Genomic DNA, 26,159 nt, shown 5'->3' with positions numbered 1-26,159 from the left:
TTCTTTTCACAGTGTGTGGATTAAAAAGATCGTTTGGAGAGGCATTTATTTGAAATCCAGGTTTCCTGAGCAAACAAAAAAAACCCCTTCCAGTTCATCTAGGCATGGAAAACCTCCTTGCACAACTTAATTCTCTACAATCTAAGTGTTTATGTCTAATTAGCCTTTATTTGCTTTTTGACCAGGCTGCCTTTTAGAATAGAATCACAGAGTGGTTTCATTTGGAAGGGACTTTAAACATAATTTTAAACATCATCTGGCATGTTCCCTGCCCCCATCCAACCTGGCCTTGCACAATTCCAGGAATGGGGCATCCACAGCTTCTCTGGGCAACCCCATTCCAGTGTCTCACCACCCTAACAGTAAAATATTTCTTCCTAATATCTCATCTAAATCTCTCCCCTTTTAGTTTAAAACCCTTCCTCTTAGTCCTGTCACTATCTGCACATGCAAAAAATCCTTCTCTCCATTTTTTATAAGCTTTTAGGTCCTAAAAGGTTGCAATAACATCTGCCCAGAGCTGTCTCTTCTCTAGGCTGAACAGCCCCATCTCTCTTTGTAGGAGAGGTGCTCCAGGTCTCTGGTCATCCCTGTGCCCTCCTCCTCCTGCTCCTTTGGACCTGCTGTGCTTCTGTGTTTGTCTTGTGCTGGGGACCCCAGAGCTGGGCACAGCACTTCAGGGGGGTCTGCTGAGGGTAGAGTAGGAGGGCAGAGTCCCCTCCCTCACCCTGCTGCCCATGCTGCTCTGGATGCAGCCCAGGACACCTTTGGCACATACTGCCAGGTCTCATCCAGGACAATCCCAAAGTTCTTCTTGGCAGGGCTGTTCTCAATGAGTGCTTCTTCCAGTCTGTATGCACACCATTGGATGGTTTTGGTGGAAAGCTGAAAAATGCAGAGACTCAGCTGTTAGGCAAGCTTACAGTCTTTTTTTTTTTCTTCTTGGCTGATGCAGATCTGTGCTGTAAGAAGAAAAAGGAAAAAAATCCCAAGGTTTCTCGAAGGGTTAACAAACAATATGAGGTAGGAAGTTTCTTCTAGTGCTGGGAGTGGTTCTTCCAAAGTTACTGTTCCATTATTATAAGATAATGAGGAAGATCATGGTACTGAAGTAAAATTGTTTTTGTATCTTCACAGGATAATTAATGCAGTTTTTTTTGAAGCTAATTCAATTTTCTTCTGATTTGTTAAATTTTACAGAAAGGAAAAATTCAAAAAAGTTGGTACTTTTAGGAAATAATAATGTAATAGGCAATGGGAGAAGGGTGCTTGTTTTAGTATATTATTCATACACAGGAAATAATAATGAGCTGTTAAGTGTTTTAGAGTAGGAGTCATGGGTGAAGGGAGATTATGCAGGAAGGTTCTGCAGATGATGCAGAGAAGGCTGGGCTGGAAGCTGTCATTTTCTAAGGAAGGGAAAATCAGAAATTATTCCCATTTTTGTCCTCTGTTATTGAGATCACCATCCCAAACTTTCTTTTTTTGGTCCCTGCTGTAAACCAGTTCCTTGAAGATTTATCAGAGTGGACGAGAGGACATTTGAACAAGAAAGATCTAGAAAACTAATCTGAATCTTTAGCTTAATTGATGCTAAACTGATGAGTGACTGTTGTTGCTTGCCTAAACCTGCCTTTTTGGAAATGTGAAGAGTACAAAATGCTGGCAGGAGCACTGTAAGGTTTTAAGCTGTTGCTACAAGCTGTTACCTAGATGAGCTGGCAGAAGAATATTTGAACCTGCAAATGACTTTGGCAGGGCCCACTCTCTAACCATAGATTCCTGGCTGTGAAATCTGTCCAGTTATTCTACTAATAATTTGAGGGATGGGGAATCACAAGGTTTCCAGGCACCAGATGTCTGCTTGCCTTTGCTGTGGGATTTTTAGGTTGGCTTTATGTCTATGCTATAATTTCTTTTCTGGAAGTGAATGCAGTTCATTTTCAGAAAGAGATATTAAGACTTCATTAATAGTCATTTTTCTACTTTTTAGCTTTCATTATATAAGCTCCTTTTAGAACTAGGGTTTTTGTTATGTTGCCTTTGAAAATCATCTCATCTTTCAGTTGGCTGTGGATCATCATACTCAAGCTTCTATGATTGCCATACCATCCATTTTGCTCCTACAGCTGAAATTCAAAATGCCTTACCAGGTGATTCTTGATTTCCAAACCTAACTTCTGGGTTATGCCCAGTAACAAGGATAACTGCTAAATTATATGAAGCTGCCATTAAAAGATAACCAGTCATAAAATAAAGTTTGCAGAGCATCACTCACTTTCAGAAGTAATGTTCTGACAAGAACAGTTTCTCCTTCCCTGTTAAGCTCAGTGTAAGCTAATAAGTATTTTTTGGATGTGAAGCTAAACTTCCAAATTCTATTTTTGCTTTTTGCTTATAAGAATGAATGTCTATTTTGGTAGACAGTTTAGATTACGCTATGAAATATGTACTTGGATCACAGCAATCCACTTCATGTCTCAGCACTTCAAGTAATGTCACCTTCAGCAGTATCCTTGTTTTTCCATTGCTCTTTATCTCATGTTGTTGTTTTGCATAGAGGAAGCTCCAGCTGCCCTTTACTGTGGCATGTTTTGAACCCTTGTAAATATTATGTGTTCAAGTAGTTTACTTCAGTTAAAGTAATTGTCAGAACCAGCAGCACAAAAAATCCAACCAAATCTATTCCCATTAAATTCATCAAGGTGTTAGTAGGTCTTGTTGTTCTGACTTCATTTTTATTCATAGATTAGAAGAAGGAAAACAAACATCTTGGTGTTTTCTCAAGTTCAAATGAAGTGATTCTGACTCAGGAATATGTCTAAATCTCTTAAATGAAAAGATATCTATAACAATTAAGAAGTATAACTAACAAAAGTATTGACTTATTGGAGACAAATACCTATTTTATTCTTTGTAAAAGTTGCCAATTTTTTTTTTCTTTGGCATATTTTTAAATCATCTGTTTCCCTGTAGTTCTATGGGCAGTTAATAGTTCTATTTTTTAAAGGTGTAATGTTTTTTTGTTTATTGCTATTTTAATTGGTTATCATAATTAACAGCATAATTAAGGATTATCAGAAACTACTGAAGCACCATTTAAGTTTTCAGAAGACTTATTTTCAGAAGAAAAATGTATTTAATTCTGAAAACTTTCGGTTTTGGTTTTCATTTTTTAGTTTAAGCCCATCTTCTATTCTTAAAATCCATATTGTGCCTAGAGTTGTTTATTTTTAAGAACACAGTAACATATGAACTCAACAATATGGATGGAAGGCTTGCTGATAAGAAAGTGCAAATATAGTATAGTTAGTTTCAGAGCTAGGTATGTTTAATAAAAAGTTTCACACTCATTTGCTGTTTTAAAACCAGTTACCTCGCACTCAAAGTCCTCTGGGCTTTTTATTTGAATTTGTAAATCTCTTTTAATACAAAGATTAGCAGTTTTTTAATTTCTTTCATTCCATTTATTAGTTTGTAGACCTGAAGGCTGTGAATTTTATGAAAGAAAATCCTTCAATTTTGTGTATGCCTATTGATATGTGGTGGTTGCCATGGTAGATATTTGGAGCGAAATGTTTTAAACACTGAGTTGAGTATGATAATTTTTAGCATCATTTTTCTGATACAATTAATCAGAAGTCTGAAAAATTCCAAATACCTACTGAATTTAGCTTGGCTGGATGTTCTAAAGTGTAACATTCTGACATGAAGGTCTAAACTTCACTGCATTGTCTTAACATTTCAGCAGGGCTGCATTTCAGATGCACAGACTGATTTGTGTGATGGAGCTTTGTTGAGAGTTCACTATTCCCTCTGAGTTGGAAACCATTGTCTGAAAACAGCTGCTTCCATTTCACACTATTCATTTTAGTGCCTTCTTCCCAATTGTTTTGTACAATGCTGTATTGTGAATAAAGTTTTATAAACTTCTATCAAATAGCTGAGTGGTTCAGGGATTATTAAAAATCTTGCATCAGTTTTTAGGACATTTCTGCCTCCTTTCCTAACAGTCCCTGCTGTAGAGTTCCAGCTCATTCAATGAGCAGGGTCACTGATGGTGAACTTGATGTAGGTTGTCTAAAATGTCCCTTGAAAATAAAGATAGGGTTTGAACTCTGTTAAGGATTTTATGCAAAGTTTATGAAGAATGAAAATCTCTCATAGGCATTCAGCAGCCTGGGTTTACAACAGATGCTGCAGAATCAGTTGCCAGATAAGGTTTTTAAGTCCAAAGACTCTCAATTGTGACTCAGGGTATGAGAACCTTAGGGCTGCTGTTTGAGTTAAACTTTGTGGATACCTGTATTAGTAAATATTTTTCCTTTGTGTAATTTGAGCTCTGGATTACTCCTAGCTAGCAGCAAGTGCTGGCTTTGCTGGTTTTCCATTGAGGAAGTGCCACTTTGAGTATGGAACCTTTGTCATGTGTCTTGCCTGAGAATATCTTATGAGATCTCTGGATTTACTGCATCTGTCACTCGATTTACTTGGAGACTTTTTGAGGCAATGATGTGGCTAAATGCAGGACGTGGGACTGTGTGCTGTCTGAATGTTAGTTTCCTTGAAATCAGCTAGAAAATTTTTCAGACTGTATGCTGCTATTAAAGAAACAAACTTAATTAAATGATGGTACAATTGAGATATGAATTAGAAATATCATAATTTGAAATGAAGATGAGATTTTCTTGGGTAGGTCTGATTATCTTTGAATGAAGAAAATGTTATCTAAACCCTCTTCTTGAGTCCAGCACTTGAAATTCTTCATCATTTGCCAGCTTTCTGAAGCTGAAATTCTGCATGTAAATTGCTCTTCACTAATGAACTCGTATAGGGTTTTTTACTGAATCAATACTTCTAATATTTTCTGCATGTTCACAAAACACTGAAAATACAAAGATGTAGATCCTCTTCACCTTTCTCTTTTTTATTTTTCTTTCATGGCAACTATTTTGACTTATTCCTATTGTGATTAGATGTTCTGAGCAGTGTGACAAGATTATAAAACAGAATTTTTCACAAGACTGGACTAGTAAAAAAGCACTAAAAGTGCTTTTTTGAGCAGAGAGAAGTTCAATTAAATACTGCAGTCAGGGATTTTAAATTTTTGCCTATAACTTTTAGCTTTCTGTATTTTTAACAGGATATTTTTAAAGTCTTAGAGCTTTCTCTGTCAGCCAGAATTTTTTGTGTTTTTTTTTTCTTCATTGACAGAATCTTAAATTCAGCCTCATGCTATTGCTACCGAAGGTATAGCATAAATGTAATTAATTTCTACTCCCTCTGCTGCCTTTGAGCTGTAGAGAATAGATGTATCCAGTACCTTTAAGTAGCCACACCTGCAGCTGATTTGTGGAAATTGGGTCTTTTGGGGACTAAGCAGAGCATTTTATCTCCAATATCCAGACCAGTGCAGTGGCTAATTGCATTCTTGAAATAACCTCTCAATAACAATGGAAGCTTTTAGAAAGGAAACAACAGTGATATTTTGTGTTAACTTTTGAGTACATTCAGTTGTAGCTGATGTGTAATCTGTTAGTGTGATATAAGGAAAGCTGCACATTTCACACCAGTACTAGACACTGTACAAATGGGTTTCATTTCTTTGCTTTGGCTTCCTGATAATCCTCTTTGTAGTACAGTGCAGAAAAGCAGAACTGAAATGACCAAATTGTTCAAAAATAATTGAAATAATAAGTTTGCTTGAAACTAAGGTGCAAAGTCTGCTATGCCTGGCAACACTGTCTTGATAGCAATCACTTAAGAACTATTATGTATTCTTTTGTTGTTGTCTTGTTTTTTTTTAAAGCTGGACCTGTGATCTGCAGAATGCTAACATACCCTCCAACTCGAAGAGCCTTAATTGTGGGTTGTGGTCTGCAGATGTTTCAACAACTGTCAGGGATTAACACCGTCATGTATGTATTTCCCAATTGCTTCTTTTTATAAAGTATTAGAAAAAAATCAATTAGACCATTAGCAGTTATAGATGGTCTTCTGGACAAAGTCTGAAAGGTGAAAAATTGAGTGTGAGAGCTGGAATGCTGGTTTGAAATCCAGATGTTGACATATTTGGCATCACAGTAAATTGATAGAAGAGGATGTTAGTATGGGGGAAACCTTTTTATAGTCATGAGAATACAAACTGTATTCTGAGAGATGCTTTATTGTGTTGGGTTTATGGTCAAGGCTATGTATGTCTGGACAAGAAAGCACATTTATGGTTTGGAATTGTGTGCAAATATAGATCACAATAAGGTGGGGGTTGACTAACCATGTTAATGAGGTAGAACATTGCTGTGAAGTGCTAAAGAATGCTGAGGGAAGAAACATTTCCTGCTTTTCATGGTTTTGTTTTGTGTGTGGAGACTCAGTAAATTTGGAAGTGAAGAATGATGTATTGGGTTTTCCGACAAGCTGTCAGCTCGTAACAGGAGTAGCTCTTGACAAATGTGCAATGTGCAAGACTTGTTTAAGATGAAATTATTGTTGGGCTGCCCTACAGGACTAATCATAATGAATATGGTTGCTATATTCTTTTAAGAGCAAGTATAAAATATGTTGCCATAACATTTTATAGAGAAAACTGTGCCTAAGGGAGCATGCATCTTAGGAAATTGTTAAAAGGAACAGCTAAAAGGATAGGGCTTTTAGTGGTATCAAGAGCTACCATATTAAATGTTAGGGTAAACACTGCCATCTGTCACACTGGAAGAAAAAATGCCCCAGACTCAGTATTATTAAACTGCAAAGGTAGGAAATATGTAACAGGTAAAGAAAGACTTTATTAAGTAGGAATTGTAAACCAATGTGGGAAACACTTGGACATAAAACTGCTAAGTTATGTGTGAAAGCCAGAAGACAGGCACAGAAGAAGCTTTGATAAATTTTTTAGACAGTCTCCAGGCCCAGTAAGGATCAAGACGTTGGGAGTACATTAGCAGAAGATATTTAGCACCAAATCTCACAAAGAGATTTTTTTTACATTAATTATAGAGGGTAAATGAAGCTTTTTGCACTAGAGCCCATTTAAGATGTCTCAGGTAGTCTGCTTGATAGTCAAATATTAGGAGAAAACTTCTAGAGCAAGCTGATTAAAAAAATACCAAATTAATCAGGGTGCACTCAACGGGTCTGGAGTAATTTGCATCCATTATCACTGAATTTGGAAATGTAGCATAATTTACATGAAGCTACACCCCAGAAAGTTTTATTTCTGTCTTTATAAAAATTAATTAAAATCTCTTAGAATCAAATGAGATGTGTGTTTATAAATAGGAAAAATGAAAATGTACATGTACAATATAAAAGAACAAAGAAGAGCCAACATGATTGTTGTAAGCAGATTATAGCTTGCATGGATGTGAGTCCATGGTTGTGTTGGAGTTGTAAATCCCACATGAATTAACCATCCCAAGCAGCAATGACAGCTGCAGGCAAAGTTTCTTGAAGAAATCATATAGTCAGAAAAGTAAGTGAGAATTCCTGTCAGGTAAATAACTATGTAAGATAGGCAAAAAAAGGATGAGAATAGAAGATTAGTTATCACAAATCAAGAACAGACTCCTGCAGTGATCTATATGAAGATCTTTGCTGTTTAATAAATCTGTGAAAGGGGCTAAACAAGAAAATAACAGCTTGTATTAATGCAGTATTCACAATATAAAGATCCCCCAAATCTGTGAACATGAACAGTTGTGGGAAGATAATGCAAGATAACAAATTAGTGGAATGGCAAGTGCATTAACTATACAATGTTATTCAACAATGCCTGCAGGAGGGACCTGGGTAACTAACATGCATGGCAGTCTAAATTGTTACTCCAGAAAGAGGGCTTGCAATTGCATTATCATTCTATACAAACATCATAATGACATCCATGGCCAATCTGGAATAGTACAAACATTTGCAGATGTTCTTTCTTTTAATAAAAACAAGCTAAGTTATGTGTGGGGGAAGAGATACCTGTGTTTGAACAGAATGATCAGAACTCTGCAGCTTAGCAAGAAATGAGGTCAGAAGAAATATAAGAGGTATATAAAGCTACAAATGTTATGGGGAGGATGGGGAGAGCATGATTATTCATCATTTCTTCTAACGTGTTTTTGATGACTCCTAGCTCTTACCCAGCAGTAGGTTTAAAATAAGCAATTTTTCATGCAACACATAATTACACATTGGAACTCATTGCCACAGGATGTTACAGATGCCAAATGTAGAAATAAGTTTAGAAGCTAATTAGGGAAACTTACATAATAAACATTATTAAAATGTTATGAAATGTCATATGCATGCCTTCTCTGGCCAAGGACAGTCATTCTCACAATTTGGTTCTTACTACTTTAGGATGCCTGATTAGGCTAGAACAAAAAATTGACAGTTCACAAGGCTAATTACACTGGTAGATTGACTTTGTTTATTTTGAACTTACTATGTTTTAAAATCTCAAACTCCTTTCTACGTAGGAGGTTTTACAAATAGTTTGGAATTGACCTAATTTACTTGGATGTGTAGGAGGGCAGAATTACAACTATAAAATGTGGTTGAATCTTAGCTTTATTATAATAAAATGCCTATAATAAACACATGAAGGCACTGTTGTTAAAGGACTGATTTGTCTACCATTTGCAATATCAAGTCTCTTTTAATATTCCAGTATAACTAAATTTTTAGTTGTTAGGTGTGCAAGACAAACATTCTCATGTGAAAGGACATTTTTCAAATACAAGAAGAAACTGTTTGTTGATGGTTTGCTTACATAGAAATTGGTGATTGCCTTTTAATGCTGTAATTAGAACTGTCAAGTTGTATTAACTGTCTAAGCACTAGTTTTCTCTTCATAATGTTTGGTTGTGTCATTCTGGGATTGCTGTTCTCTTGCAGCATGAAAGCAGGCATTGGTTACATTTGGAGGGTCTGGTATTGTGTGGACATTGCTTCAGTGGTTTCTCAGAAACAGATGTGAAAAGTATTTTGCCTGTGGATGTTCACTGTACCTTTGGTGCTACTGTAAATCCTTGTTTATTGGCCCTTTTTAGGCCATAGAAGAAGTGATGATCCCACCTTGCAGTTGCCATGGCAGAGAATTTAGCTTCTGCTTGTCCTCTGACCAGTTAACATGGCAGCACGCATGATGGGCCCCAACTTGTGCTAATCTTCTGGCTTGAGATTTTCTGCTCTTTCTGCTATGAAATAATATTTATTTAACCTTGTATTTTACTGTAAGAAAAGTTAGACCATCAGAGTGAATTTGTATGTGTCTGAAAAGCTCATTTAAACCCCCATAATCAAATCACAAACGGACATGGAAATATTAAAAAAATAACACTATTGTAGAATGATTTAATACTTGCCCAATTTGTATATGCTTTACTGAGTAACTCATCAATTTTAGAAAAGAAAGCTTGAATCAAAGATTATGAATGTTAGAGGAATTTTGCAGAGGTCTAAAAATAGTCACTGATGTACCCAGTAGAAGAAGAGATGCTGAAAAGCAAAAATTATCTACAAGAAACACATGGAGATAACAATAACATTCTAGAGCTTCCATGCTTAATAATTTAGTAATCTGGTATAAATTTTCTGCTTAAAAGGTGGATGTCAGTAGTGAAGCCAGTGAGAGCAATGAAGTCCATGTGTAGTTGGAGTTCCCTTGAGGATGGGGAGAGGAAAACCTGAAGAATTGCTGTAAGAATTACTGAAGGCTGTGCTCAGCCCTTTTCATTGTACAATAAACTGATCTGGTTTCTGCACAGAAATAGTTTCATATCATATTTGAATCACATTTGTTATACACATGCTTGTGTATAACATCCAGCCATGAGGAACCAGAAACTCATCATGAACAGGATGTTATTGAATTGGTGAGAACAGTATGTGGAGCAACCTCTGCATTGAGGAGGTGGATCTAAAAGAGGAGCAAAATGTAAAAATAGGCTAAGGAGATTGTGACTGTCACAGGAACAAATTCTAGCATGTTAAATTTAGTCAGCAAAAGAAGAAAGCTCAGTGACCTACTGCTTTGATTCCTTTTTTTCCCCTAAGAACAAGGGTATCACTGCTATCTAATGGAGTGCCTGACGCAGAACAAATGTTTCCTTTTTGTCCTGGCTTTTGCCAGCTTAACTGACCTGTTAAAGTCATACAATTCTAGACAAGCATCTCTGGTTTAACTTCTCCGTTTCTTATCATTCTAGTGTTTTCTCATCTCAAAAACAGAAGCTCATTGTTTCAAGCCTGGAGCCCAAATCTGGTTGGCAGGAGACTGAAAAAGGCCTTGTGAGGGAAGTTATATTTCAGGGTAGTAGTTACTACAAATAAGCTTTTTAATAGTAATACAACCTAGAATTTGATGTTAAGATGTTTTCAAGCCCGAAGTTGCCCATAGTTAAAACTTGGGGGAAAAGGTACACTTGAAATTAATTTATATCAGTTTCTTATTAAAAAAAAAAAAAGTTAAAAAAAAGAAGTTGTTCCATTTTTAGGGGGTGGGAGTAAGAGGAGACTTGAAGGATTTGAACTGTTTCACACTGGGTAGTGAAAGCCATCAATGGGTGTTTTATCTCTGCTCATGTTCCTGCAGAACTAGGACTTCTGAAAATTCTGGTAATGTGCAGCCTTGTGGCAGTAAAAAAACCTCCAAACCATGGGGAAGAAAGATTTTTGGAAAAAATCCCAAGTTATCTTGAATACTAGGCAGTAATTTAGCCATAATTGGAGGGAGTTCAGTATTGTCTTGTCAGAATTGCTTGCAGGTGCTGTGACCTGCGCTGGAGATTCTGCTGCTCTTTGAGAGCTTTGTTGTCTGTTCCCAAAGACTGCCTGTGCCCTCAAGACTATAAATCTGAGATAAGATTGAAGAGACAGCTGTATCATCTTGATTATTCTTACTCTCACAATACTTTCAGTGGACTTGAAAGGCAGACAAAACTTTGTTCTGCAGTTGAAACAGTAAGTTTGATGTGGTGCTAATTTTGTAATTTGCCATTATCTTTCCACATTGTGTTAGAAAGCTTTCTGCAACAGGAAAGTCGCATAATGTGTCAACAGGGAGAGCATATGGCCTTCAGCATAAGCTAAGATATTTGCAGGTGTATATGATCTGCTATTCGTATTTAATAAAATGTTCTTTTTATTTCTGAGATATCTTTGCATCTCCTAAAAGTTAAGTGAATCTACATAGAAAATGGATTGATGTTTGGCTTTGGTCTTCAGATGCTTTTGAGCTCTAACTGTGTTGCTTTTTTAATTTATGCAAGCAAACAAAAGACCCAGAAAAAAGGATTATAAAAAGAGTCATCTTTTTTCAGCTGTCAAGAAATAGGGAGGGGAATAAAACACTATATGGAGAAGGAAAAAATGCTCAGAATAATGAGAGAGGAGAAAGAAGCTGGATAAAAGAGGAAAAATACAAAAGAGGACAAGAAGAGGTTATATAACAAGTGGAAGTTTAGGATTTCAAGATAAGAATATTAGAACAATTAATACATAATGTGAAAAAATATTGCACTGAATGTGAATGAGAGAATGAAAGAAAATAAGGGTGGGACTGGGAAAGAAGTCAGGATATTTCTGGATTTTAATAGAGACCAGAGGGTGTTTAATGGAAACACATTTCCTGGCAGGTTTAATCACCAGGTCTGTTGTGCAGTTTCAGAGCTGGACCCTGCCAGCACCTCGCTGTAGCCTCAGAACCAACTTGGTGTTTCTGCTTGATGTGTGCAGCTGCATCCCCAAAGTGGTGGTAAAAGTCAAGACTCAGAAACTTGTCTTTAAATTCTAGTTTTTTTGCTTCTTTGAAATGAAATACTGAAGTGGGAAGATAGGACAGGATCTGACATACCTGATTGCAGATAAACTTTTCATTTTTTTAGGATCATTGAATAAATACCTTCTTTCGTGAATTACCACACAGGTAATAACAACCCTCTCCACTCTTCCAGCATCAGCAGCCATACAGAGATTTATAATTAATGAGTGAATGTATTTACAGGTTATGGCAGATTTATAATGAATAAGCTGGTTGTTGAAATGAGGTTTTCCTAGAGCATTGGTTGTTGTTTTGAATATTGGAAAATAGTTGCTGAAATCTGTGAACTGAGTTTCTACTGGAAAGAATTAATGGTGATGCACATTTTTCTTGTGATTTGTATTCAGGCATGACTTTTAATGTTGTATAGGTTTCTATTGTGTTCTCTGGCTGTTCATTTTAAAATAAAATCCAAAAAGTAACATACTGCATTTTAAAAAACAGCAACAACGAACAAAACAAAACCCCAAGCTGACACAATGCTAAATGTCATCCAAATTGCACAGCAGTTACTGAAGGAGAGTACCTTTACTGTGCCCTAGACTTAAATTCAAATTGGGCACAGTAACTCCCAAGCATCCTGCAATGTGGCATTTATTTTTGGATGGCCAGTAACTTGTCACCTCAGATTTTCTTGAGTACTCTTAGACCCAACTGGGCTTTAAGTCTGACTAAAGGAGGGACTATTCCATTAATGTTCTTTCCAGATACAAACTTTTTAGTATTGTTAGAATAATTGAGAGGATTTGGTAATTGACAAGTCTAATTTTCTGTGATGACCCCATGACATTAAGGCTGCTTCCTGGTTAGGTTTTCATCCTTCAGTATTTTCTTGTGGATTAACTGTCCTGTTTATATCTTCTAAATTTTGCTTTTTCCTCTTAGGCTTTAGGAGATGTTTAATAAACAAAAAAGAAACTCTGTGTTGCACATCCATTTGTTTTTCAAATAATAATCCATTACCGATTTTTAATAGGTTTTTATTAATTCTTCCAATAACTTTTTTTTGAGAAGTGACCCTCCATTTTACCATTTTAGCCTTTCATCATATTGCAAGATGTTTTAGATAGTACCATGTGCAAACTCATCATACAAAATACTTCAGTGGCACATAGATGCTTTTTATATAGACTGCAGAAATTTTTGGAAGAACAACTAAACAGAAGTCTAGTCTAGTCAAGCATGCTAGGTGAGGTGAATCTTCTACTACACTGTCTCTGATGCATATGCTATACAGAAATAATGTGATTAACTTATAACAGCTCTTGAGAGGAACAAATTGTAGTTAATAAGCAAAATAATTTCATATTACTCACTGGAAAACATTCTAAATGAGAGTTTATGGAAACTGCCTATATCAGTTTCATAGTACTTGAAAAGGAAAATGAAACTCTGACTCAAGCTTTTTGAAAGTTTTGTGTGTTCAGCACTGAGAAGGAATCTTGAACACTGACATGGCATTGGCCAAATAACCCAAATTTCAAGTTTTAACTTCTTTGTTTTATGACAAATTACAAATCTATACTTTTAAACTGACTCAGATAAATTAACTTTTAAACTACCAGGGCAGCACTACAGAGATGAGAAAACAGCCTTGTTTTCTGTTTTTATTTTTAGTGGAAATTTGGCATAGTGTGGATTTGTTGCTTTTCCATAAGCACTATACTATTATCACAGCTAAGCTTGTTTCTTTTAAAGTAGAGTGTATTGAAAATAAAAGATATTAAAAAAAAAAAACAAACTTCAAGCATCTGATGGTCACCAAGTTGTACATATTGGACACAGGTTTAGTGTGTTTAGTGTGTACAAATAGGCTTAAACAGTATTTTTTCCAAGCCCTGTAACATAGGTGATGATGATTATTATTATCATTATTATTAAATTTTAATATTTTTTTCCCCCAGTAAAATGGTAGATCTGAACTGAGCAATTAGTTTTTTTGTCTGTCCATTAAGTTTGAAAAATTATCACACAACCTATAGGGAGAAGCAGTGACTTTGGAACTGTGGCCAAGGAGAAACTCAGATTTGAAGGTGAAAATGGCTTTGAGTACAGAGCCTTTGGCTGAGCAGAAGCAGTTCTTGTCAGCAGTGGAGATGCTGGCTGTGTGGCTAACAAGAAATGTGAAATTCCCTTTCATTACATGCTCTCAGCAAGAACCCTGGGCAGCATTTACAGCAGCTGTGATTTGGCAGAGCCAATCCTTTCCATTCCTTCTTTGCCTTCACCTCCTTGGCAGTGCAGGTCAGGGAGGAGCCCAAACACAGTTTCTCTGGACCTTGTTCTGATGTTCTTCCTTCCCCTCAGTCAATAGTAAATGCTGATGTGGGAAGGGAATATCTCCTAGTAAGGAGAGTGTGCCTTAGTAAATCTGCTGGGAAGTGACTGAAACATAAATCTGTTGATGACAGGATGCCAATAGCTTTATCCATGAATCAAAACCAAACAAGCTAACACAGGATCAGCTGGTTGAGGAACACTGCAGCAGAAAAAACAAATAGCTCTTTGTTCCACAGGCAGGTTGCAGTGCAGGTAGCAGTGACTTGGTATTCAGAAACTTAGAGGTTTAATGATTTGACTCCAAAGGCTGTACTTTATCAGTTGAAATAATTGTGAGAGGGTAGTTAGGATACAAGTAAGAAACTATATCTGTATTAAAAACAAGTCACCTGTTTGTCTGTGTTGCTAAGCAGTAAATTCACACTATGACAAATTTCCACTACAAATAAAAAAAGAAAGCAAGGCTGTTTTCTCCTGTAGTGCTGCCCTGGTAGTTTAAAAGTTAATTTATCTGAGTCAGTTTGAAAGCATAGATTTGTAATTTGTCATAAAACAAAGAAGTTAAAACTTGAAATTTGGGTTATTTGGCCAATGCCATATGTCAGTGTTCAAGATTCCTGTCAGGCTGAAGCTTCTCACTGCTAATGCCATTTCTCTGTGCATTTTGTGTTCTTATCCTTTTGAAATAGAAAAGGAAAAGCACAGCTTAATGCCACTTAAAAGAAAAAAGGAAAGATGCAAAGCAGTGAATCACGATGGAGTAGCTAACTAGATTAAAGCTGTAAAATACATATCCTATTTAAGCTGCTTGCCTTGTAGATTAAGCTAACCAGAGTTTTTGGAAGATGGTTTTTACAGGTACATCCTCCTTCTAACCCTTGGAGATCAAAGGATAGGTAATTCAGATATAAAAGTTTTGAAGGCTTGAGTACTGGAAGATCAAGGAAGTATTTCAAGATGCTATGTAATGGGATGAAATAAAGTAAAATCTAGAATGATTATTGGAACATGGTTCAGTGCTTAGAAATACTATATTGAGTGTCTTGAGAGGCGTAGGAAGCAATCAGTTTCTAATTGCTTAAACTGTTACAATAGAGTGTTAGAAATAACATACTTGGGAGGGTTTGGTGTTGAAATTAGTAAACATACAATAGTAGATCAATGTAAGTTTATAAGTAAAGGCTAATGTCCTCCAAATTAAACTTTTCATATCTCACATCTTCTGATAATTCTCATAATCTATTTATTGTTAAAGAAGTAGAAAACCAAGCACAGCCCCCACCTAAAACCTAGGCAAACTTTAATCCTAGGCTGCTGAAAACATTAAATGATATTGAGGTGGATTTATTTGCATTATAATTTTCATCAGGTTAAAAAATAAACCTTCTGAAATTGCACAGGAGGCAGATTCAGGGTGCTGATGTGAGGCATTGTAAGGGGCTTTTAACTATAGGCTCTCATTCTGTTTTGAAGCACTGGATTTTTTTTCATTTCATAAATCTTGTAAGTATTAGTGTTTTTCCTTATTTGTCTGGTGGTGAAAATCTGCTTTGTGGTGGGAGTTTTGTGTTGTTTGGGTTTGTCTTCTTAAATCTGGACCTTTAAACAATTGGGTTGAGGAATGACCACATGAAATATTTTTCTTCTTTACTGTCTTTTTTCAATTCTATCCTGAGTTACTGGTTAGAAGAATATATACTAAAGAATGGAATAGCATGAATAAAAGTAAACCTCACGGTGCAAATGATTTGTCACAGCCTGGATCCATCTATTGATGATTTGGTTAATTGCTTTTAAAATGTTGCAGGAATATTTAAAAGGATCTGAGTATTAACTGGCACTTCAATTCAAAAAATAATTAAATCTTCAACAAAATCCTAAGTTAAATGCCTTTAATAAACTGACATTTTTCAGTGTAATGCTTTCACAGACGTAAATTCCTTGTGAATTTTATGTTGACTGTTACTAATACAAGGGCTTGTAATATCTTCATTTGGAAATCAATGCTTATTTTTATAACATCCTGCTATCTATCTTCTTTTTTGGCACATGTTTTATTTCTAATGTAGCCTGATCAGCAGGGACTATGTGCACAAGTGGACAATTTTCCCCTCAGTTTTTCATGAATGAAATCTCTGGAAAGCCAGTCAGAAGGTTGGACATTTGTTTTAAAACAAATTGAAAATCACCTCACAGTCCTGCTGATTGTACTCTTTGTTTTATTTTGTTTTACCTTACTGTAATTTTCTTAATTGTAAGTGATAATATCTGTTCCTATAGTTGTTCAGGCTGTGAAAGCATATTTAAAGAAAGACTAAGTTACTTTGAAGGTAACTTAAAAACAAAGTATTTATTTAAAGAAGAAATATATTCAAACCCATATTTTCTAACATTTCCTTTGATGTTATTGAAGGATTTGTGTATTTATTAGAATTTTTTCCATGTTTTTCTGGTTTTGATTTCTACTCTCCCTTTTGCCTGTAGTGAAGTCATAACACTGTTTGATTTCTATCTGTTGCCTTAGTAATGGCTTTCAGGTCACCAGTCCAGTATTAATTTCACTGCAGGGCCCTTCAGGAGAAATTGTGTGAAAATGTCTTTGCCTTACATGTAGTGCATACACAGTGTAGCTGTTATGTGAGATAAATGCATCTCATTCAGTTTGTTCATATGTAAAGCCAAGTAATGAAATGAAGTCAGAGCAGTGTTGCTGTTTTTAAATCATTCATGAATGATTGCTGGAGGAAGTTCCCTAAATAGCACTACTGCTTTCTTTGTTTTAATATATTATTTGCCTAAACAGCTCCTTCAGCACAGTATGGTCTCAACATTTTTTTTTTCTGTTAAACATTTCTAATCATCTTGTAAAAATTCCTTTTTTTAATGCAACTGTTAATGTTTAATACGCATCATTCTGTTAAACTGTACATTTTTGTTGTTTCTAGCATTTATTTTGAGACCTATCAGGAAATCAGATACCCATCCATCACCAATTTATTCTTTTTTTTTCTATAAAGCACGATAGAATAGTAAGGGTAGGGATTGGTTTGTGTTGTAGGTTTGCTCCCTTGACAAAACCTAGAGGGCACATATTATTCAGATATTGGACTTCATAGTAATAAGGAAGTATCTTCTTGGGTGAAAGGGAATATAGAAATGTGAAACAATTCAAAGCTCACAATGTAATCAGTCTTGAAAAGACATAAAATTAAAGTGTAAAAGGTCACCTGGTTAGGTGCTGCCTGATACAGCAACATGAACAACCTCAGTGAAATATTTTACTGATGCCATTCAAACATAGAGTAAGAGATATGGTGCCCTTTAGATCTGTTTATTCACCTTTGCTTTAAGGGCATGGGAGCCAGTTCTGTAAATTGGATTCTTTGGAGTCTGTCAATAAGAGTTAAGCTGCCACAGGCTACTCAATATGCCTTGTGCCACAGATTGGAGACACACACACAAAAAAAAAGGTTGAAGGTTATGTGCATTGCAAAGATTTGCTGTAAATGAAAGTAGTCCAGAAATGAACCGTAAATAAAACATGGTGGCATCTAAAAGTTAATCCAGACCTTGTTATTGGGAGCAGTCTGCAAAACAAAGAGATAGCTGTGGTGAAAATGGGCCATACAGGAGGTGTGATATGGAGCACAGTCACCAAATCAAAAGAAAATAAGAAATCACTGAGGAGACTCTTAGTTCCTCAGTGTGGTGAGAAAGGATAATGTCTGCAAGGCCAGAGAGGTGGAGAGTCCAGGGAGGGAGGGGGATATGAGGAATGGGGAACTAAACAACACCTCCACTTGTGTTCTCATCTTTTGGAGAGGCTGGTTCTTTCCTGGAGAGTTTCCAGAAAACTGGTGGTGCCAGAGCTGGAGCTGCAAGTTGAGTCTAAACCTCTGCAGGTGAGAGGGGTCTCACCTATCACTGCTTAAAATGTTTGGGGAATTTTTCTCCAGAGTTCTAACAGGTTTGTAGAAGAATGATTCAGAGAATGATTTTGAAACATTTTCATGAAAGAATAAAAACCTTTTGTGATATTTTATGTCTTTTTAATAGTCACTTGTATATTGCACTCGCCCAAAGCATGTTTTACAATCTTTAAAACAGAAAAATAATGTGAGACTAGAATATTATTAACAAAATTTCATATGTTTCACAAGGGAAAACTGGAACAGGGATATATTGGACTGCTGGTTAAAACTTCTGCTTGCTGGAGGCCCCTTTCTCACGTAAACTTGAATCTTTTTGGTCAGTTATGAATGGAAGAGGCTTTTTTTTTCCCCCCTCCTTTTTTTAGAAGAAACAGGAAGACCCCTGTTAGAAGCCAGGGGAGAAAAAGCACAACAAAAAACAAACAGTTAACCTACTCCCTCTTCTTACTTCCTCAGTTATGTAATTTCTATTGTATGTTTATAGACTGGGGAAGGAAAAAAGGAACAGTTAAACTTTAATGTTATCAACTTCAGGTCTTTAAGTAATAGATTTAAATGAAAGTACTGAAATTGATTCTTGAAAACAAGAGTTGAGAAAAGCTAAAGCCTTCTGTTACTAAAGGAAATCTTATTTTACCCCTGCATGCTGGTGAGAGAGGGGAGCAGTGAAAATACTGAGAAAAGTACTGAAGGACATGTTGGTGCTGTAAGGGGCATGTTGGCATGTAAAGAATCAGTTACTTTGAGCAATCATCAAAATGGTTAAAAACTTTGGACCAATTTGGCTATTTTTAAACAAAGTTTTGAATGTTACCTTTTGAAATCTCCTCTGTCCTACATTTGAGCCCTTAACGAAATGTGAGAACTGTAACTGAATAACCACAATTTAATACAGATGACAGATGAATTTGGTATAGATGAGGTACAAACTAAAAGAAATCCTAGCACTACAGAGCCAGCAGCTCTGTCCCATTTGCACAGGGATGAAGGAAGAAAGGGAAGCTTATCAGAATGAGAAGTGTAAATTATGCTTGTTAGTGATGGCACATTCCAAGAATTTTAGATTTTTCAACCATCTTAATATTTGAGAACCAAGTTTAAATTTTGTTTCAGATTGTGACACATGCCTGTAATGTCACTAATTTGCAGTGGAAATAAAAGACAGGATCCAGCTCATATTTTTTTCTGGTTCATGCAGGAATGGAGAATGACTTATTAGTGAAATAGAACAGCTCTCAATGGAAAAATGTACTCATTCCAAGTAATCTTTCTTTCTTTTGTATTTCATATAATAGTAGAGAAATTATGTGTGTTAACACATTTATAGTTTGAATATTATCAAATTTATTACAGTAGTCCTCTCTATCTTATATGCTTTATTAGACTTTTGAATAAGTAAAATTAGTGAGGCTTAGCTCATTGTATTTTTCAGGGCATATAGTCCGGTTTTAAATGCTTTTATCTTATGCAAACCCCTGGTTTTTATTATTCTTGTCACATTGTGGTAAACAAACACAAACACTGCCATAATTCTTAACAGAGACAAAATTGGGATGTATCATAGTAAAAGGAAAAAAAAAATGAACCAAGTACCTCCATGTACTTATATTTATGTATTTTTTCATATATAGACATGGATATCACAACTGACTGCACTGAGACCTGGAACACAGACTCTGCAAGATACTGGCCAGATCTCCACTATTGATTTATCATATTTTTTAACTTAAAACAGCTAGAAAATCATTTGAACTCATGCCCATACTTCCAAATTCCTTCTCCCCTTCAAACTCTGGTCTTGTCACCTTCTCTTTAAGTATCTCTGAAGAGGATTCTGCTGCTCTGCCATGTCTTCAGTTATGCTTGAGCAGCTCCAGTGACTTGTCCTTACATTGATGTTAGAGATGCCACCATCTCTGCAAACTCCTCAGTGCAGAAATGCACATTAACCAGGCAGTAAATATGGGTAGGCAGTTTGAGGTTATGGACTTCTGTCCAGTTTTGGGAATCTCAATTCCCTTAATAGTGTAATATGCTACTGTAGACTGGTGTTGGAGGAAGACTAGGCTATGCTAGGGAGGGAGATTAAGAAAAGAAGTATAGAAGGAAGAAGAAGAAAAACACATCAGTTGGGATGGACAGTGCTTTAAAATGTCCTGTAAATGCACTATTGGAAAAAGAAATTAATTCCATCGTTAGGAGGTTGGCTCAATTGCCCATCTTCTCAGTAGAATCTAAGAGCCCTGTCTAGGTTTTTGCCTTTTGAAAACTGAACAAGTTGCTCTTGGCCATCTGTGACAACCCTTGAGCACTCATTTCTACTGTGTCTTGTTAAGATATGCTGAAGCAAATAGTTGTATGAAAAAAAAGATGATACTGTATAACTTGATTTTCTCTTGCGGGTTGCACTAAAAGCTGTGCTTGTTCTATTTTAAAAAATTAGGGTTTTTTTGTTTTTCTGAGGGAATGGTATTCCTGAAACTTACTCAGTCAAGGGACAAATGAAACCAGTAGATTCCTGCAAAGAACATGATATCTTGCTTCCAGTCCTTCTTACAATGACTCTAAAACTGCACTATATGCTTGCAAGAAACTTTAAGCACACATTCTAATTCAGACTTGCAATTTACTGCCCTTAAGTGACTCATTTTAACTTCCTGTAGTGTGTATATTACAAAAGTATTCACACAGAGATACAATTCCATACTTTTAGGTTTTTCTAACTCAGACAAGAGACTCATCTGGAGTATTACCATGGAAAACAAAAATTGTAGCTCAGCTCCTGTGCAGCTCTTGATGTCCCTGAATCTCTTATGTTCCAAGTGCAGGGTCATGCAGAGTGGCTAAGCTATAGGACTGTCATTGGCCTGGGCAGCTCCATGGTCTGTCTTTCATCTTTTCTTCCATTATCAAAGCTGATCTTTTCAATAAATCAAATTTTGGGTTTTGCTAACAACATAGTCTTGCAGTGATTCCATGCTTGCGGTGCTGTAAACCATAATGTACAGGAGCATTGAAGTATATTTTCCATACACCACCTAAAATTTATATTTTTTGAAGTGTGTCTTAGGTTCTGTGTATTGGCTTCATGCTTCTTGTTCTCTAAATAAAGTTATGAAGAGCTTATAAGCAACTAGTGTTTATGACACCTCGCTAAACTAGATGTTTTCTGTAGAGAACCCATTTGGGGATTTATTCTGGTTTCATGAAAGACATTTTCCTTTCCTCACAGCAAAATTCTCTGTCTGGAACAAATTAACTGCCATTCAAGGACTAATCTCTTCCTCCATGGCAGAAATTTCTTCCTCTGTGGCACTGCTCTTCAGGCTGACTGCAGCAGTCACTGTCACAGATACTCCCCAGAGGTTTCAGACCAGAATCACATCTGCTGCTTTGAGTCCCAACTTCATTCTATCTGGTAGGGTTTCAGTGTTCATTAGACTAATTAATGATTAAGTACAGCAGTGTGACATGGCTTGGCTGTTTTGTCATGTCAATCAGCTTTATTCAAAAATTCAAAGTATCAGCTATTTTCTGAATATTTGGTTTTGTGCAAGATGTTAAATAAGCAGCTTTTTCCTGTTGGCACTAAATTCAGAAAAAGTGCATTGCTGTCTGTATAATCTTGTTTGAGCTGCACAGAGATCTCCAAAACCAGCAAAACCTGTATTTGTAGAAGGAAATGGATGGGCAGAAGCCTCTCTGTAAGGGACATCTTCACCTATGTGAAATTAGAGGTATTATGAGGAGAGAGGAACAAAAGCAGGGGAGTGAGAGGGAAATGTAATGATGAAATTTAGTTGCTTTCCTCATTAAAGCAGAATAACACATAGCACAGAATCTGCTGCTGCTTCATTGTAGCCCTGTGGTTTTCCCTCGGAACAGATTACCCACCTCTACTTGGGTACCTATAGTGTTTTTCCAGATTTTTAAGAAAAAGTGCTTTGTAATTCTTTTCAGGATGAAAGTACCTAATTATATTATGTGCATAATTAATTATTGTTTATATGTATTATTAATCTACCCTCAGTAAATTCACAGACAGCATCAAGTTGGATGGGGATATTACCTGCTGGAGGTTCAGAGGGCTCTGAAGAGGTTCAGGTTGGACATCATGATGCACTTAGAGGGCACTGTATATGTGGGTCAGAAGGAGCCCATTGATGGTATTATGGCACTGTATTAATTAAGGAATCAGGGTGATCATAGTGATGACTCAAGGGCATAGATTTACTAGCTTTTGGAGAGGATTGAGCAGCATGTGACCCAGTGGTGAGAAGACACAGAGCAAATACTTATCTGTCCATCAGGTTTTGACTCTGCAGTTCTTTAAACCCATGTTTTCTGTCCATCATGCTTGAAGTCTGACTTGACTGGGAGAATGTGACCATTGCTTCAGGAGATGCCACCTTACCTGTGGATCAGATTTCCCCAGCTGTGTTAAGAAAGGCTTCTTCTGGTCTCTAATCCAAAGGGCAACGTGTCAATTGCTGTTATAAAGGCTACTTGCCAAAAAAAGTCAGCTAATTTTTTTTATGAATTATGCAGTAATTAATTTGATGTTCTTGTGATGCAGCTATTGAGGAAGATTTCTTCCATGACATATCTTCAGGTATCTCTGAAGAACAGTGAAGAAGGGCTACAAGGCAGAGTTATTTGCTGTGTGCATACTATTACTTGATACATTTTACATGTGAAATTTTTGAATTTTGCAATTCACATAGACAGGTCTGCCAGATAAGTATTATAAGATTTTTTTCAATGTATTTTTCATATATGTTGTCTTTGTTTTTTTCCATGCCTCCCCATGTGAGACCATGACTAGCAAAAGTTATGTTGTCATTATTCCTTCTTTAGAAACTACCTTTGTAGCATACACTTTTGCCTCTTCTCAAAACTGTGTAAGTTCTGTTTTTCTCTTGTCTCCTGTTATGTGGCACTCTTTATGCCTGTAATAAATGCTGACAACTCCCAGCTCAACAGTTATTTCCATCAAATGCAGACTGTTACGTCACTCAGATTCCTGAGTGCCAGTCTGAGATAAGGACTTGAATGAAAAGGCAGCTGGCATAAGGTTTGTGTCTGAAGAAAATGTTACTGTGTCTGGTAAGGCAGCAGCAGCATCCAAAGTAAGAGCAGTCTTAACCTTCAAGGGGTGCCTGAATCTCCAGCATTCAAGGACAAAGCACATATCCTTTTGGCTTCTCTCAGTATTCCTAATAAAAATTGCTGTGAGAATGGGAGAGATGGTGCTTGCTTCTTTTCAACATGAAGATGCCATGATGATCCCTGAACTAGGCTGCTCCAGTGTATTTTGATTAAGATCAGTAAGTTGAGTTTGGGCTTTTTCAACATGCAGGTTTCTGCCAGCCAGAGGTGTCCCTGTGGGCAGCACAGCTTACTGTAGCCACTGGGCTAGGTGTGAAGAGCTTAACAGCTTTAGGGGTTTTTGTACTTTGCTTGTTCTCAGTAAAGAACAGAGCTGACAGGTAGATATGTTGTGCAGTTGTATAATTGACCGCTCAGGGAAACTGATGTTTCCTTTCTCTCTAGTAGCAATCTTCCCAGTACCAATTGGTATTTTCCCAGTCCAGGCCTTTCACTTGTGTTATCTGCTGTAAGCTCTCAACCTTTAATTTCCTTTTTCCTTGCAATGCAAGTTTTCTTCCTGGATGCAATCCTTAAAAAAATGGCACCCTTCTCAAAGCAAAACCTTTGTGAGCAGTAGAGGTTCATGGTGTCAATGTGCTGACATGGTCTCAAGTCAGGAATTAGTGGTGCTTCCTCATTATCTCATCTCTCCCCATCTGTCAGCATCCATTTTTGCCTTGTGTTTATATTGCAGGCTTTTTGGGAGAGGTGATTTAATTGTTCTGTTTCTGAACAGCACTTAGCACACTGAGTCCTTCCCAGTGCTGGAGACAGATATTTCAGTAATGCAGTCAACCTTTAGGAGGGAAGCTATGAGATGTTTTTCTTTCAACAGTGTGATTTTGCAGACAGTTCTCTTCTAAGTAATTGTTTTTATCCCAGAGTAGAATATAATGATCTGATTTCTCCCCTCCTCTTTCCCCATAATGCCTACCAATGAAAAGTTTGCTCTGTCCTTATCCAGGCTTTTCTTCCAGAAGGAAGGTCGTAGTCTTTCACTGCCAAATGTCACAGACAACAGCTTCTGCACAGGCCATAAGTCTCATTTCTCTAACAGAGGTAGTCTTTCCATATAAAGGAGAAAAAAAAAAGCCCACATAGATAATCCTTTGTATTTATTGCAATGAGAGAAAGGAGTTTTGCTGATGATATATGACAGCATTTTTAATAAATGAAGCTGAGATTTTAAATTCTTTGTGAGAAATGGCTAGATGTTACCATTTTTTTGCCAGTTCAAGTAAAGTCTGTCATTTGCAATGTCAGTGTTGGTGTTTGAGGGCACTATACTTGTTAGAACTTTACTTTCTAACCCCAGAATATTTGTATTTTATATTGCAGCATGCTGTATTTTACAGTGGAATATTTATCTTCTGCAAAGAGTGCCAGGCTTTCCCCTGGACAGGAGCCATGGGCCTGCTGAAGTCCCAGTGGTCACAGAGTTTTGCATGCTCTAGAGAGGTGTGGAGAGTCCAAGCCTGAGGCTTGAGGTCAGACTGAGAGGAAAAGGTAAAATCTCAAGGGAAAGAATGCACATTTAGTATGTGTGTTGTATAACTAGAAAATAAAACAGTGACTTAGCTTTAAGAGATTACTTTTACAGAACTTTTGTTTCAAGAACTTTGTTAACTTCTCAGCACATTAAAATATGGAAAGAAGTTATACTGTTGCAGGTATGTGATGTTCTTAGAAATAATTAGGAGGAACAGTGAATCTGCATGTGTGGAGAGTCTTGCTACTGCACATGCACATATTGTTCTTCTCTTGAAAGTATCTCCAAACAAGCTGCAATTTTGAGAAAGTCAGTGTTTTCCTCTTAGACACAGCTTGCTTGGGTTGATTCTGTATGTTGTTCTTGATGCACTAAGTAGATCCTGGGAAGGAATTAAGCCCCAGTAAAAAGCCTAGAAGAGTGAAGACAAAGGCAGCAGTCAGGAGGGAAAACCCGACAGAAACACAAGCAAGAAGTTGGATGAATAGTTTTAATTTTTGTGTCTTAGTGTGTTGATGTGTCTGTTAACTCCTCTTATCTTGGCCTAGACAATATTTAACAAATAAAATTGTATTTTATTAGGTGTTTCTTTGTATCACATAGTAATACACCATTGAATTTTTGTGAGATTATTTTGTATGCTACATTTTTAAACTGTTGTTTTTTTATTGTGAGCCAGTCACTATTTGGCTGACCTTGTGTGTGACTAATCCAATGCCATCCATCTGAGTGTACATTTTAAAATCTTGTGCACCCTTCCAAATCACAAAAGGTGGGTTATGGCAAAACAACAGCATTCAGATTTAATGGCTGGGAATACAGAGATAACTGAAAGACCCAGATTTCTTGTGTGCAGAGGTGCTTTACTCTGAGTGGGAATGAGCAGAACAAAGGCAGTGTCATCCTACTTCTCATTCACAGTCACCTGCTAACAAATTTAGCTATGACCTTATAAAAAAGAGAAAGGAATAAAACTAGATGAGAAGCTAGATTACTAGGTCCTAGTCTATGAAATAGATCTGTTAGCTCTTAAATAAGTTAATTAATTAAATAAATTAAATATGTGCTTTTATATCTGTCTGTCTGTCTATCTATAAAAAATAAATAGTTTTGTATGTCATTTGCTCCAAACATTTTAGGCCATATCTGAGGAAGTTAATAGGGCCAGAAATAATAGTGCAAAATATGGAAACATTCTCCCAGCATTTAGGTGAATTACCTTTAGTCAGGACTTTTCCCTCAAAAAAGGGAAAAGTCTACTCATGGACAGCTATGCTTGAGAAGCTTTTTTACTCTTCCCTTTCCTCATCAGTCAAATGTGTCTGCTCAGTCAACTGCTGCTGCTTCATATTTTTGTAGATCTTCCATTTGCCTTTTGGTTCTTCTCTTGTAAATGAAATCTTGCTCGGGATTGCTAATTGTAATTTCCTCAGTCAAGAAGATTTTTCCTTTGTGCCAATGAAACTGGTAGAAACTTCATTTATGTGATGAGTTTTCT

General features: G+C 36.5%; 1 protein-coding gene across 2 annotated transcripts in view; it reads left to right on the top strand.

The window, feature by feature from the left end:
* The window catches only part of SLC2A13 (solute carrier family 2 member 13), a 139,127-nt gene that overhangs the window by 59,892 nt on the left and 53,076 nt on the right, over positions 1 to 26,159 (top strand). For both annotated transcript variants that reach the window (XM_079304599.1, XM_079304598.1), the window contains exon 4: positions 5,810 to 5,918. In XM_079304599.1, the coding sequence (XP_079160725.1) occupies positions 5,810 to 5,918 (109 nt within the window). The remainder of the gene's footprint in view (positions 1 to 5,809; positions 5,919 to 26,159) is intronic.

The sequence above is a fragment of the Erithacus rubecula genome, assembly GCF_903797595.1.
Source record: "Erithacus rubecula genome assembly, chromosome: 4".
In the NCBI taxonomy this organism is placed as follows: Eukaryota; Metazoa; Chordata; class Aves; order Passeriformes; family Muscicapidae; genus Erithacus; species Erithacus rubecula.
This window is presented reverse-complemented; position numbering and strand designations above follow the sequence as displayed.